The 13,752-nt window shown below is 37.2% G+C and overlaps 1 protein-coding gene across 6 annotated transcripts in view; it reads right to left on the reverse strand.

Moving 5' to 3' along the window:
• AspRS (aspartyl-tRNA synthetase) overlaps positions 1–13,752 on the reverse strand; it is a 54,220-nt gene that overhangs the window by 30,634 nt on the left and 9,834 nt on the right. Inside the window, exons 1-2 of one of the 6 annotated variants that reach the window (XM_083136485.1) lie at positions 7,991–8,045; positions 475–526 (exon numbers count right to left, since the gene is read on the reverse strand). In XM_083136485.1, coding sequence (XP_082992611.1) covers positions 475–515 — 41 coding nt within the window. In that variant the 5' untranslated portion in view covers positions 516–526; positions 7,991–8,045. The other 5 variants (XM_083136473.1, XM_083136460.1, XM_083136477.1 and 2 more) reach the window with 5 other exon arrangements.

Below are 13,752 nucleotides of genomic sequence, written 5' to 3' on the forward strand. Positions count from 1 at the left end.
TAGTGATTTCACGTTTTTGTTACGCCAGGAGTGTTAGTTTTGCTGCTGTTTGGGAATTTTTAACGGGAAAAATTAGTGATAGTAGTCCGGAATAGGAGTTTCTTGTGTTTACGCGGGTCATACTTTGCGATCAAATATTTCCGTTATTTGTGGTTTCCTAATGCTGGAGCCACTTTTATAGTATGTAAAACGTTGAAATCTGTTGATTAAAAAAATCGACGTAATTCTCGAGGGGGTACAGTGGGTCGACGGCCCCGTTATTATTAAATGGACATGATTTTGCATTGCAGATACTACAAGATAAATGTTGAGAAATACGCACGTGTGAAGAGAATGTGAAAAAATGGTTACTGAACTTATGGCTGGTTTTAAACCAATAGTAACTGTAACTGAATTACTTTCCAAACACTGAAATATTGTCTTATGATAATATGTGACTAATAAAACATATCACAAAATCATGTTCAGACTTACCCATCACCAGCATCTCCTACTTGGCCATGTTCTTCAACCATATTGATAGTGCCTGAAATATTCAAATTAATTCTAAATAATAATGCTCACTTAGCAAACTGCCAAAGTTGAATATACAAATGAGTTATAATGTAGTCCTTACCTTTCACAGGAACGCTAAATGGAACGACTTAAGATGACCGGACCCCTCTCCGATTTTCTTTATATTTGGCATACTCACTAATTCAGGCCTCCTAATCATGAATCTGAAGCTAAAAGTTGTCGGAAATGTCTAGAAATTGCAAAATAAGCGAAAATAAGTAGTTAGTTTTCGGAATGGAAACCATCGATTTTCGCAATTTTTTTTGTTTCACAAGGAAATATATATATTCCTCATACTACCACAACATCAAATTTTAACTACGTTTGCCTAACCTAACCACACGTCAATGGTTCATGGGGCTAGCGTCAATGGGTTGCAATTATTTTGTAATTTCTAGATCCTGATACTACCTCAACACCAAATTTTAACTATGTTTGCCTAACCTAACCGAAACTAACCGGTAACAGTTTCATAGATCGGACACTCATTAAAATCGGATATTTTGTGTTTCGCATGGTTCGTACTTACCAATTGTGTATTGCGGAACATAGTTCAAGGTGCCATTATGCTTTTTACACGAAAACAAACGCAATTTTTCACATTCTGAGTGCTTTTTTTATTCCTTTCTTCGCTTCCGGAACACACAATATGGCGGGCACACCTTGACTCATGTTGTGTTTATGCAGGGTTTCAACCTTCTGCACCGAAAAATACCTACTATTGTGTTTGTCACCGGTGGAAAATATACATTATGTACGAGTAGCTGATGGATAGACCCACGAACCATACACGGATAGCCCCACAAACCATTCATGGACAGCCCCACGATCCATTTCCGATAAGGTAAGGTTAGGTTAGGTTAGGTTTGGTTACGTTAGGCAAGCATAGTAAAAAAAAAGGGGGGGGGTTCAAACACTGACAGGGGCTTACATCATCAAACGTATGCAGCATCCGGTTGTCGTAGGGCAAACAAATGAAAGCAATGGCAATTGTGCGTCCATGAGATATTTCTCTTGAAAAATACATGGTTTCCGGGTCAAATATATAGCACGATAAAAGAAAATACCTCGACGAACATTGTAAACCTTGGAGAAACTCATTTCCATAAGTAGTTTCGGTAACACTTTACTATACCTGAGACAGATTTCTTCAAATTTACAGGAGAAAGTACTTACGCAAATCATTTTCTGTAGCGTTGTCGATGTTCGGGAATGTAATTTTGATTCATTTTAATGCGAATGCATGTGGTTTTCTACGAAAATCTATTTCCGACGCGCTATTGCAGCTGCCGCCATTTGCTTCCTGCATGAGAGCACAATACGCTCTCGTATTGTCCGTATATGCTAAATTGAACGAAAGGAGTGCTAATGGAACCAAACCTAACAGGCCTAACCTAACCTAGTAGGCATACCTTGTCCCTGTGATGGTTTGTGGGGCTATCGTGAATTTTTGGGCTAACGTCAATGGTTTTTCTGGCTCAAGGAACGATCAACGGTAAGTTATCGCCATCTTGTGTGTGGAAATAAACAAGAACAGTAAGTACTCGTAAATGTAAGAAATATACATTACTTTCCTAACAAATTCAATTATTTCACCTAAATAAGTGTTCCGGAATGCAGAATAGTACGTTAGCAATGTAAAAAAGTGCGAAAGAAATGATTCCCAGGTGTCTCAGGTATAGTAAAGTAGTACCGTAGTTTCTTGTGTAAAATTGAAGAAATGTGTCTCCGACGTATGACACTGTTACCAACTAACCTAACCACATATCAATGGTTTGCAATTATTTTGCAATTTCTAGACGTTTCCGACAAATTTTAACTTCAGATTCGTAATTAGCAGGCCTCAATTAGTAAGTATGTCAAATATGAAGAAAATCGGAGAGGGGTCCGGTAATCTTAAGTCATACCACGCTAAATTCTTATACATACTACAAATTACATGACGGGTGATGATGTGACCATGCCATACCCAGGGTTCGCCCACCTTTGTGGCAGAGTAATTAGCACAGCACACTATGACGCCAGAGGTCCTGGGTTTGAATTTCGGCCTGGACATTTGTTCTTTGTGAGTGTCCCTTCATATCATCCTCGTATTTGCGATTATCCAAGCGTATCAGAAAAGCGAAGTAAAATAAACCAATCAATCAAAACCTTACACCGAGTTCGAACCTGGGAGCTTTTGGCTTCGTAGCACATTATACACTGACCATAGCGGCGACTGATGAGTTTATTCTCTTGTAGATATTACAGCAACGAAGCCTATCCTACTCAAAATTTACAAACAGAACCACATTCATGTAGGAACGTACTCATATGCTTAAAGTGCTAACCTAACCACACCTAAGTACACAGGATTGATTGATTGATTTAGGTTATTTTACTTCGCGTTTTGTGCCTCTTGGCTAATTTGCGAAGATGGGGATGAGTGATGAAATTGATGAATGGACATTCACAAACAACCAAGCCCGACAGGGATTCGAACCCGGGACCCTTGGCGTTGCAGCGCGATGTGCTAACCACTCGGCCACAGGGTCCGGCTAAGTACACAGGAGTGCTACACAATTAAAAATTAGACCCTTTACCTATCGCTTGAGAGTAAAACTCGTCCAACGATTTATGATATTTCCGAGAGAGATTACTACTTATACATTAAGTCTCATTCAATGTTCTCCCAATCGCATGTATAATTTTATCATCTAGCCTGTCGGTAAACACATTGTATGATTAGAGCTAAAATAATCTCGTTACGTCATACTTATTATTATATCAATTTGAAAATATTACAGGATTCCACTAATCTATCATAATCTCAGGAAAGTGCACTAATCACTGTTTGTTTCATTCCTTCAGATTGGCTCGATTTGCAATCTCTAATAATCTTACCACATGCAGCATGTACTCTTCACGTAATGTTAAATCTATTTTCTCTCTAACGTGATTGGCGAGTTGTCCATCACCATGTTCGTGCAATTTATTTGACTCAATAAGAGCTTCAAGAATTAAAAGAAAACTCAAAACAAGCTGTTCACAACTTCTGCACCAGCATACATAAAAACCCATCGCTTAAAAACACACAGGATGTAAGAGAAAAATTAATGAAAATAGTCATGGACAATTTGCATGGTAATACTCATGGATCCCACTGTACAGGAGATTGTGCATATTGATAAAAAACTAAGTTAAATATAAAGTATTATACGCAAAAACTGTATTAAAAGCAGACATAACAGGAACTTTCATCGGATTATGAAAAAACTATGTACAAAGTAATTGATCAAAGCTAAGCACTTCGTTGTTGATTCGAATTTTCTCCCCTGCCTCACCTCAAAGATCGGCTTGAATGATTACCTTCTCTATCTGATAGCCGCCATGTTTGATTTGCTTCTTTGGAATCAATGGCCGTGTCCGGATTGGCAAGGGCTCCGTCCCGTTCTCTCCCGTTGCTCTCGCGTGCAGTCGAAGTCACGTCCAAGCCGTCCGAATCTACATGTCCCCTTGTAGTACGGTTGTCACTTTTCCCGCCAGGTGTCAGCCCGAACTTCACCCACCGCGCTCTGGGGCGCAGGCGCACCGCACGGAAGCAGAAGGCCAGACGCCAAACAAACATCACAATGATTTCCACCTATTTACTACTCATATTAAAAATGTATCATGCTATTTCATCATTTACAATTTTTCTACATTCAGTATTATCGATAAAATGTTAAAGTATCACTGAGTTTTACATCGTCTAATCAGTAAATGTTGTCTGTACAAAGTGAAAGTTAGAATATGGCTGCCAAGCGCAGGGCCACAGCGAGTTCAAGCGTGCATCTGTCGCTCCTCTCAGCTCTCCCCTCCGACTCCACGTCTGTCGCGAATTCGGACAACGGAGGTAACATGAGTCCCCGGATGGAACGGTGCTCTAGGTGACATCTGCTGCCGATTCGGACGCGGCCAATGTTGAACCTTCTTAGTGAATATGGGATTGTAATGCAAATTTAAGAACTGTAATTGAGTTTACATGACGTGTAAATATGCTTAAATGTGCAAGAGGTCTGGTGTATAAGTGTTGTGTTCTCAATTGCAGAGGCAATTATGATGGAAAAGGTAAGAGTAACGTTCATATTTCTTCAAGATGTTGTTGAAAATGAGAAATGTTTAGGGCAATTCCATGCCATTCCGTCCCTACGAAAAGATACAAGTTAAGTAACAGAGGTTTTATACTCATAAATAAATAAGAGTAAGTTCATGATGTAAACATTTCATGTGTCCGGAATAGGCATGCAATATACTCTTAAATGTGTTCATGTTTTATCTCTTGTCAACAATTTTTTTAAAGTTTACCCTGAATTACAAACGTTGGTTGACGTTAAGATGCGTTGTTGCTTATGATTGCAAATCAATTTCAAGATTTATTCAACGTTTAAAATATACGTTCGTGTCTACAAGCAGTTTGTTAGTGTAACTTTTATGCAAGCATTCGATAACATATTCATATTATTTGCACAAATTTTCAGTTTCGAAATATGCTTAATGAAAGAAAGCTATACGACAGGGCAAGGTTGATACATGTGTACATTTACATTCTTATTTTAGCTCGCTTTATGTTTCTTTAGGCTAATCGGAGGCTAATGGAAGATATGTTGTGCATTCAAATACGAGGGTGCGATGTGTAACAAGAACTTCGATGAAATATTCGTGTGTAAAATTATCTAAGAATATATTACTTATGTTTCAAACACAAATGTTTTCACACAGAAAGCATTCTGTAACCTAGCTATGTTAATATGAACTACAAATGTATTAAATTTAATAAAACTTTCATATGAACTGCTTTTTATTTTTTGTATTTGTGAAGCTTCGATGTTCGTAAATTTGATTATTAAATCAGTGATAATGTTTATTGTTTCAAAATTTTTTAACATTCTTCACGATTTTATTAACAGAGTAAAGACAGTGTGAAGAAATATTCCAAATGTTTATTTCCCAAGTGAACGCTAAGATCGAAATATTAATCTGCTTTTTCTTTTCAATGAAAATGTTGGAAACTCTAGTTATTGTCACAGATCTTACTAACTACAATGAAAAGATTAAATTTGTTTATTATCTTTCGTTCAATAAGTCAATAGGGTCGAAATTATAATGTGTAAAATGATTTACGTTTATTCTTTATACACAGAAATGTAACATTGCCCTTGTACCAATAACTTTCGCTTTTGCTGCAAGGATATAGAAATTAAGTTTTTGTATTGAGATTGTATAGCTACACAGAATATCTGCATTATCTGGTTGATTAATTTGGTAAAGTTAAAGACAATTTAATTGATTAGGTAACTTGGAAAGTTTGCGGTCAACCTAACATGCGGGGTTCTAATTTAATCAATTGATTTTTACATACAACAGTTCATACAAAAAGGGTTACGAGTTTTACTGTAGCTGACAAATATTCCCAATAATATTTTTCAAATATATACAATGTTTAAATTTTTCCGCCCGGAAGTTTCTAACGGTTTTCAACCCGTTCTTTGTGCTATGGTAGGAATTTTTGTGGTGGCCATAGTGACTTCCTGAATGAAAATTTTGGTATAAATATTCAATATTCTACTTTTCTCTTGTAACTATATTCGTCGGGAAGGTAAATGTCAAAATTTAACTTCATAAAGAAAATAAATATAGCTTAATTCTCTATGATAAAATACGACAAGGCGTTTATAGCGTTAAGACGATCGCCTCCAGATGATGACGTCTTGACTGAGCGCTGTGGCCTGAAACTCAAGATGGTCTTGCTTGAATACAGTGTTGCCAATCTCCGAATGCAGGATTTCCCTTTTACCAGTGTAAAATTTCCCTTTATCGACCTAAATTTCCCTCGATTTTCAAAACACATCTGAAGCTGTATTTTTGTATTACTATAACTGTTAATCAGGACCGTATATAAGGGGGTTTGTGGGTTCAAACCCCCCATTGAATAAAATACTAGAAACTGATCATAGTTTCATAATATTTATTCTAAAATAAACATTTGAATTTTAAAATAAAACACTAATGTATTGAAAAATACTCAAACCAAAAAAAATTCGTCTGCGGCGCAATGATTGACGGACTTTGAAACCCACCCATTGTCAGAGCTTAGCTAGGGGCCTGTTGTTATTATTTTTCTTTTGACGCCTGTTTTGCCTAAGGAACAAACTTTATTATTATTTTTATTATTAAATATTTATGAAAATCATAAAGTGTGAACTAATGAGCAAATATTCTCGAACAAGAGAAGATAATAGGGCGCACCGAAGTGGGGTTGGGTACTCTACGTTTTTCAAATTTTCCTGGGGATAAAGAAAGAGAACATTTTCCCACTCGCCTCACTTGGGATACAAACATTTCTATGATATTCAAGACACTTACACTCGTTACCTTTAACTGGTTGTAGCCAGCCTTTTAACTGCGGGTCTTCCTGCCCCTCAATACGAAATTTTCTCACATGTTTCTTTTCATCCGCAGATAAATCCCCACGACGTTTTCTAACCTTTTTGGGAGTTGCAGCATATGGTTGCAGGTAGCTTCCTATCAGCATCAGTCACCTCTTCCATTCATCTTGTAACGACACAGGACACACAAAGTCACACACACAGCCACTAAGAGACGTTATGAAATGATGGATGGAACAAGGAAAGAAGTTGAAAATCGCGTCCCAAATTCTTTCCAGGTGCAGCGCTGCTCGTGCACTGAGGCCTTTCTAGGAAACGCTACAAATATAAGACTGACCGGTCAAGGTCATCTATAACAGGGAGAAAGAAAGCTTACTGAAAAGTGTCACTGTTGCTAACTATTCATTTGGAAAAAGTGCACGCTGAAAAAAAATGAACTTTTTAAAAGAATGAAACGAAAATGTGAGTTTAAATTTCCCTGTTTTTTTAGCTACTTTTCATTAAATTTCCCTTTTCACCCTCAAATTTCCCTGTGCCGAGGAAAATTTCCCTGCTTTTAGCATCACTGCTTGAATAACGTAGTGTGGAAAACGGCACAGTCCTCCGCGCTCTGGCTGGTTCCACTCGAAAATGATCCGCTAGAGGCGCTGGTGTTGAACCCGGTGCTTGGTATTCGTCTGCTTATAATAAAAGTAAATGGAGTTTTTGCTGCAACCAGTGGCGTATGCTGGTTCTAACGAGTGGGTAATCTCCGACTCTTGATCCTCAAACTCCAAAAGTTTCCGTGTAATTTATGTCAGGATCCATATTGGATTTAGGAATATTGTGTCGGAATGTTTGTCTTATTGTTACGACCACAATCAATTAATTCTCGTTATTGCAGTTTAATATACGTGTAGAATTTCAAATAATAAAAGAAGACAGTATTATAAAGCTATAAAAAAACAGCCTGTGAAATATAAAATGAAAGACGTGCACTAGTGAAATAAAAACCCGCAATATTAATTTAAGTCCAAAATTCAACTTACTCCAGGACGCGATTACTTGTGCCGTACCACAGCCAATGCACGCTGTTTGTCCAGTTGCACGTCAATACGTGTCTGTGCGAGAGATTGCAGCTTAACAAAGGAAGTTATGTGACTTTTGGATTTTTCATGTTTGGCACAAGCGTTGCAAAGATTACATTATCCGCCACGTGTTCATACATTATTTTCAGCCCCGAAAAGTAAGCACGGCCAACAAAAAAGCAAAGCTTATTAACAGTTATACTTCCTGCCAACCATGGTGTTTTGTCATAATTTGCTTGCGAAAATGCCTCACATATTCCCGATTTTTGTCTTTGTGTGTAGAAATAAGTTCAAGCGATGACACTGGCCTACCTGTATTAACAATTTGCAACTTCTCCTGAAAATATCTTGTTCCAAAAGGTTTCACCAGCAAATCTTGTATCACATCCATTACCCTTTAACACAGCACTATCACGACAAACACTAACACCTAAATAAATAATAAACACGAAGCACAGCACGAAGCCAACGACTACACGCATTCAGTTTCACGCGCCAGAATGAAATTTCCTATGAATGATAAAAAAAAAATCCCTTTCCGAGCTCGAAATGACAGGTTTTAAAAGTTCGAATCATTGCAGGCCAGAGCCAGAATTTTATTTCGGGATGGGGATCATCCCTCATTAGCAGCCGACACATAAAGTTGAAACAGTGGGGTTAGAAGTCCTGAAGATGAATCTCAGATTATTACAACGTATTATGCAAGGTGTTTAATCCTGCTAATGAAGTAAAATTAATTACCACTATACACTTTTTAAATTAGATATTTGTAGGATTTCGGGGAGGGGGGTTTCAGCCCCCCGAGTCTTCCACCTGACTACGTGCCTGATGTGTTTTTTCGTTTTATGTTTAATTCGTTCATCTTCATCACTATTAACCTAATGAGGCGGAATATAGCAACTTAAATTAACTAATATATATAATAACTGTATATATAATTTATTTTTGATATCTTTCCCTTTAAAAAATATTCAGTTCCGTGAAAGAAGTATTCTCGCTACTTTTGAAGATTAGAGAAGAGAAACAATCACTATTTTTGTAAATACAAGGATGGGGGGAGTCAGCATATAGGTGCTTTAATTGCTTAAGCTTTGAATTTTAATTTAGTAAGCCTTTTCCTTTTGATAAATTTATGTTCAAGTAACAGAAATCAGCAAGACAGAAGCAAATGTAAAGTGAAAATTAGCGTAGAATTGGTTTTCCCATGTTATTCAATTTTCCTGTTCGGGTATGTTTTCCCTAGTTCAGCGGAGGGAACAGTAAAAGGCTCTGAAGGTTGAGAGTGCGACCGGTGGACTCTCACAAGAAGGAGCTTACCCTGGGCACGGAATCACCGCGACTGAGAAGCAGTGTTTCCTCCCCCTCTTTCCTCTCTCCTCCCTCCTCGCCAAGGGTTGTAAGGGAAGCGGGAGGAATGACGTCAGGATGAGATTCCCTGAAGTCATTCCACCGGCTGGAGAAAGGTTCCCGGACATTCAGCGGCAAACGGTTGGAAGCATTCGCGTGCTGGAAGCAAAGAAATGTATGCATCGAAATTGGTTTGGAAGAATATTGCGAAGAAATGTATATATATATATATATATATATATATATATATATATATATATATATATATTCATTCATTCATTGTTTTCTGCCTAATTGGCAGGTTTTTCACTACAATCTCCAGCTTTCCCTGTTCTCTGCATTACGCTTCGTAATAGCATACGACCCAGTTAATTTAATATCATCCATAAGCTGATATCTCTTTCTTCCACGGACTTTTCTTCCTTCAACCATTCCCTCCAAGGCATCTCTTAGCAGGCAGTTTCTTCTTAGACAGTGTCCTAACCAGTCTCTTTTCCTCTTCTTGATGGTCTCCAGTATTGATCTTTTTTCACCAACTTTTTTCAGTACGGCTTCGTTTCTTACCTTATCCGTCCATTTTACACGCTCCATTTTTCGCCATGTCCACATTTCAAAAGCTTCGAGTCGTTTCTCTTCATTTCTTCTCAACGTCCAGGTTTCTGCACCATATAGTGCTACACTCCACACGAAACATTTCACTAATCTCTTCCTTAGACCTATGTCCATGGGTCCACAAAAAACATTTTTTCTTCTATTGAAAGCTTCTTTTGCTATTGCGATTCTCATTTTCACTTCTTGGTTGCAGCCTGGCGACTGTGATTTTTTGCTGTAATATGTACGAAATTTTGATGATTCTAAGTTAGCAAATGTTTTTTTGTTTTTTATCAACGTTCTGAACATTCCATAGAGTCAGTAATTATTTCTTACCCTTTGTCCCCCCAACACCCCATTTCCTGCTTTCTCAAATAATTTAGCGGTTTTGAATACCGTGATGCTCAGCATCTTATACAGAGTGTTTCAAAAGTTGCACAACCCAAACTTTGGAAATGTATATATACGAGATATTTACACCGGGTTTTCTGCATTATGCCTCATCCATTGAGATATTTTTCAATGCTTAAAATTATCAGTTCACTTTGTACATAAATTTATATAAATTAATAACTGACGGAAAGCAGCATTCAAAGTTTTCCAGAAATGAACTTCTGAGTAAGAAAAATAGAAATTATCGAAGGGTCATAATTCGACATTTGATGACTGATGACTGGAAGCGGAAAGCTTTCGAACTGCACTTCGACTGCAGCGCCAACACAAGTGAGGAATGCAACAAAAGTTGCTTCGAAAGTAGTGGGTTTTATGCTATGGACGGTGCGAGAAAGTACGAACTCCTCTCCAGCAGCTTTGGCCATACTTAAAACTTGGTCAACATGCCCATATGAGTTTTTGCTCAAGTGTGGAGCTCTTATAATTCAAGATTTTTGTAAAAAATGCCCTCGGGAATTTTTCAGAAAGTACGAACCTCTCTCCAGCAGATTTGCTATACTTAAAACTTGCTCAACATGTCCATTTGTTTAAGTGTAGCACCTGCATAACCCAAGAATTTTATAATTCGGAAAACATCAAACCCCCTCAAGCAGATTTACAAAATTGCATCAGTTTGTCTATAAACTTGTATCCATACCTACCTATACATATTTACTTCAGGTTTAAGTTTAATTGGATTTGCTTATCTAATATTAAAACAATGCAATATGCAGAGCCTACCTCTAGAATTGCCTCGTGTTTGCATGTTTCTCCTCTGCGTCAGTGTGCGCAATTCCCGAGACGCTAGTATTGATTTTTTTCCTCAGTATTTACAGAAATTCCTGATTATTGCATCAGCCAGTTATGTGAGAGTGACTGAGGGGAACAGATGTGTTGATACAGTGCTTCTCATACTTACAGGTTTAAATTCATATTGAACAATATAAAATCTGTTATTTGTTGTAATCCACTCATATTTAGAGTCAAGCTTATATTTGTCCCAGCGTGTTATACATAACAAGGTTATTGCTATTCAAGACATGCATGTCCGTGCAGGTATTTGCGGAAGGTTGGTGTGAATGATTTTATACTTGTGGGCTATTGGCTTTACAACCTGTCATAAGATTAATATTATTAATATTAATCCATAGAGATTAGATTTGAATCCCAGGAAATTTTATATAAATACCAAAGCTAAAATATTAAGTGTATATACACCTACACACATACACACATACACAAATCACAGTGCTGAACCCAACTGATATTTTTTATTCAGTATAAAGTTTTGAATTGAAACCCAGGAAATTGTATATAATAAACAACAGCAAAAATGCCGAATCAAAAATATTGTAATCAGTGCAATAAAAATATATCCAGCTCTAATTGGGCCAAGCATCAAAAAATTTGTAATCCAGACAAATACAAAACTCCCACAAAAATTTGCCCCAAATGCAATAGAAAATATAACATGGAATACTTCACATATAAACATAAAGATACTTGCTCTGTACAACCATCAACATCTGGTCTGAAAAGAAGGCACGAAGCACCTCTTAATGCCAGAGCAGCAAAACAGCCACGCTATGAACCTATCCGTAGCAGTTTTAACAGCCAATTAAGAGATTACCGGTTTGTATCAGAGCCAAGATGTGGCATTGAGAATTTCTTGAACAGTATAAATTCTGATCTCCAGGCAATTCTTAATGCACAAAATGGCTCTTATAAACTGTCCCTCAAATTGTTTGTACAATATAAGAAACCAAACGGCACAAAATTTACACAGCCCCACATAACAGAAACTGTACCTGTATATTCAAATTCAAATTCAGACACAATAATAAACAGGTTGATTGATCAATTGAACATTAAACACTCTGAATTTGCGGCAAAAGAGTCAGGATGGGGCCTATGCGGTTCATCACACAAGTTATATGTTAATATTTCTGAATTCAGCCCATTACAAGGATCCACTTATGTGCCATTGCCTGCCAATATCAAAAACAAAAGAGCCGTGGTCAATATAAAAAACGCCGACCAGAAATGCTTTTTGTGGTGTATATTAGCTGCCTTGTATCCAGTTTCAAGGAATCCTGAGAGAATAACTTATTACAAACAACATGAGCACGATTTTGATGATGTAATGGAGGGTTTGGAATATCCAATGTCAGTTCAGAATATTGATAAATTTGAAAAAAGGGCCAAGCACATTAATGGCAAACAATTATCTATTAATGTATTTATTTGTTCCACTGGCAATTGCCCGATAGCACCTCTCAGAATCAGTACAATTGATGATGAATCTGCTTTTCCGATTGATCTGCTCTTAATTGAAGGAGATGATACATACCATTATACTCTGATACATAATCTTGAAGCTTTAGTGAGAACACAACTAGACAAATCTAATAGAATATTCAAGTTGTGCAGAAGATGTTTGACTGTATTTGATGGTCAAAAAATGGTAAATAGGATTTCTGAAAAAAATGCAGAAATTGCCAAAAACAAGTTAATTGAGCATCTGAAATACTGTGGGAACCATAAACCTATTCATATGGTGATGCCCAATCCAAGTGAAAATTGCAAATTCAAAAAGTATGAAGCCTTGTTGGAACACCCTGTATATATTGTCTGGGATTCCGAATCGAATCTCAAATCTCTTGCATTCTGTAGCCCAGATCCAGAAGAATCTTCAGCTACACCGTACCAGCAACATGAACCTTCCAGCTTTTGTTGTGTGGTTGTACAGGATGGTGTTGTTATTAAAGAATATTCATACATGGGAGAAGATGCCATCAAAATATTTGCACATAGAATAGAAAATGAGTGCCGTGACATAGCATCTAACATCTTATTAATATCAAAACCCATGCTGCCTTTAACAGAGAAACAGATTGAGGATTTCAACAATGCAGAAAAATGCCCGGTATGTGATTCTGAATTTTCAGATACAAATATCAAGGTTCATCACCATTCTCATACAGATGGTCGATATAAACAGGCCCTGTGTAATAGCTGTAATATTAAGATCAAGAGACCAAGATTTATCCCCATATTTTGCCATGGAGCATCCAATTATGATTTCCATCATCTGATCAGGTACGAGGGGTTTGACAAGCAGAATTTAAACATTTTAGCTGAAAATGATGAAAAATATATATCTATTAGCAAGATAATTAAAGTTGATGGTGTTCCTATTCACATAAGATTTCTTGATTCTTACAGATTTTTACCTGCTAGCCTGGCCACACTGGCAAATCAATTACCTGATGATCGATTCAAAATCACACGTGCTTCGTTTCCAAATCAGGACCTGAAATTAATTAGGCGGAAGGGTGTATATCCATATGACT

The sequence above is a fragment of the Lepisma saccharinum genome, chromosome 1 (assembly GCF_977018435.1).
Source record: "Lepisma saccharinum chromosome 1, izLepSacc3.1, whole genome shotgun sequence".
Taxonomy (NCBI): domain Eukaryota; kingdom Metazoa; phylum Arthropoda; class Insecta; order Zygentoma; family Lepismatidae; genus Lepisma; species Lepisma saccharinum.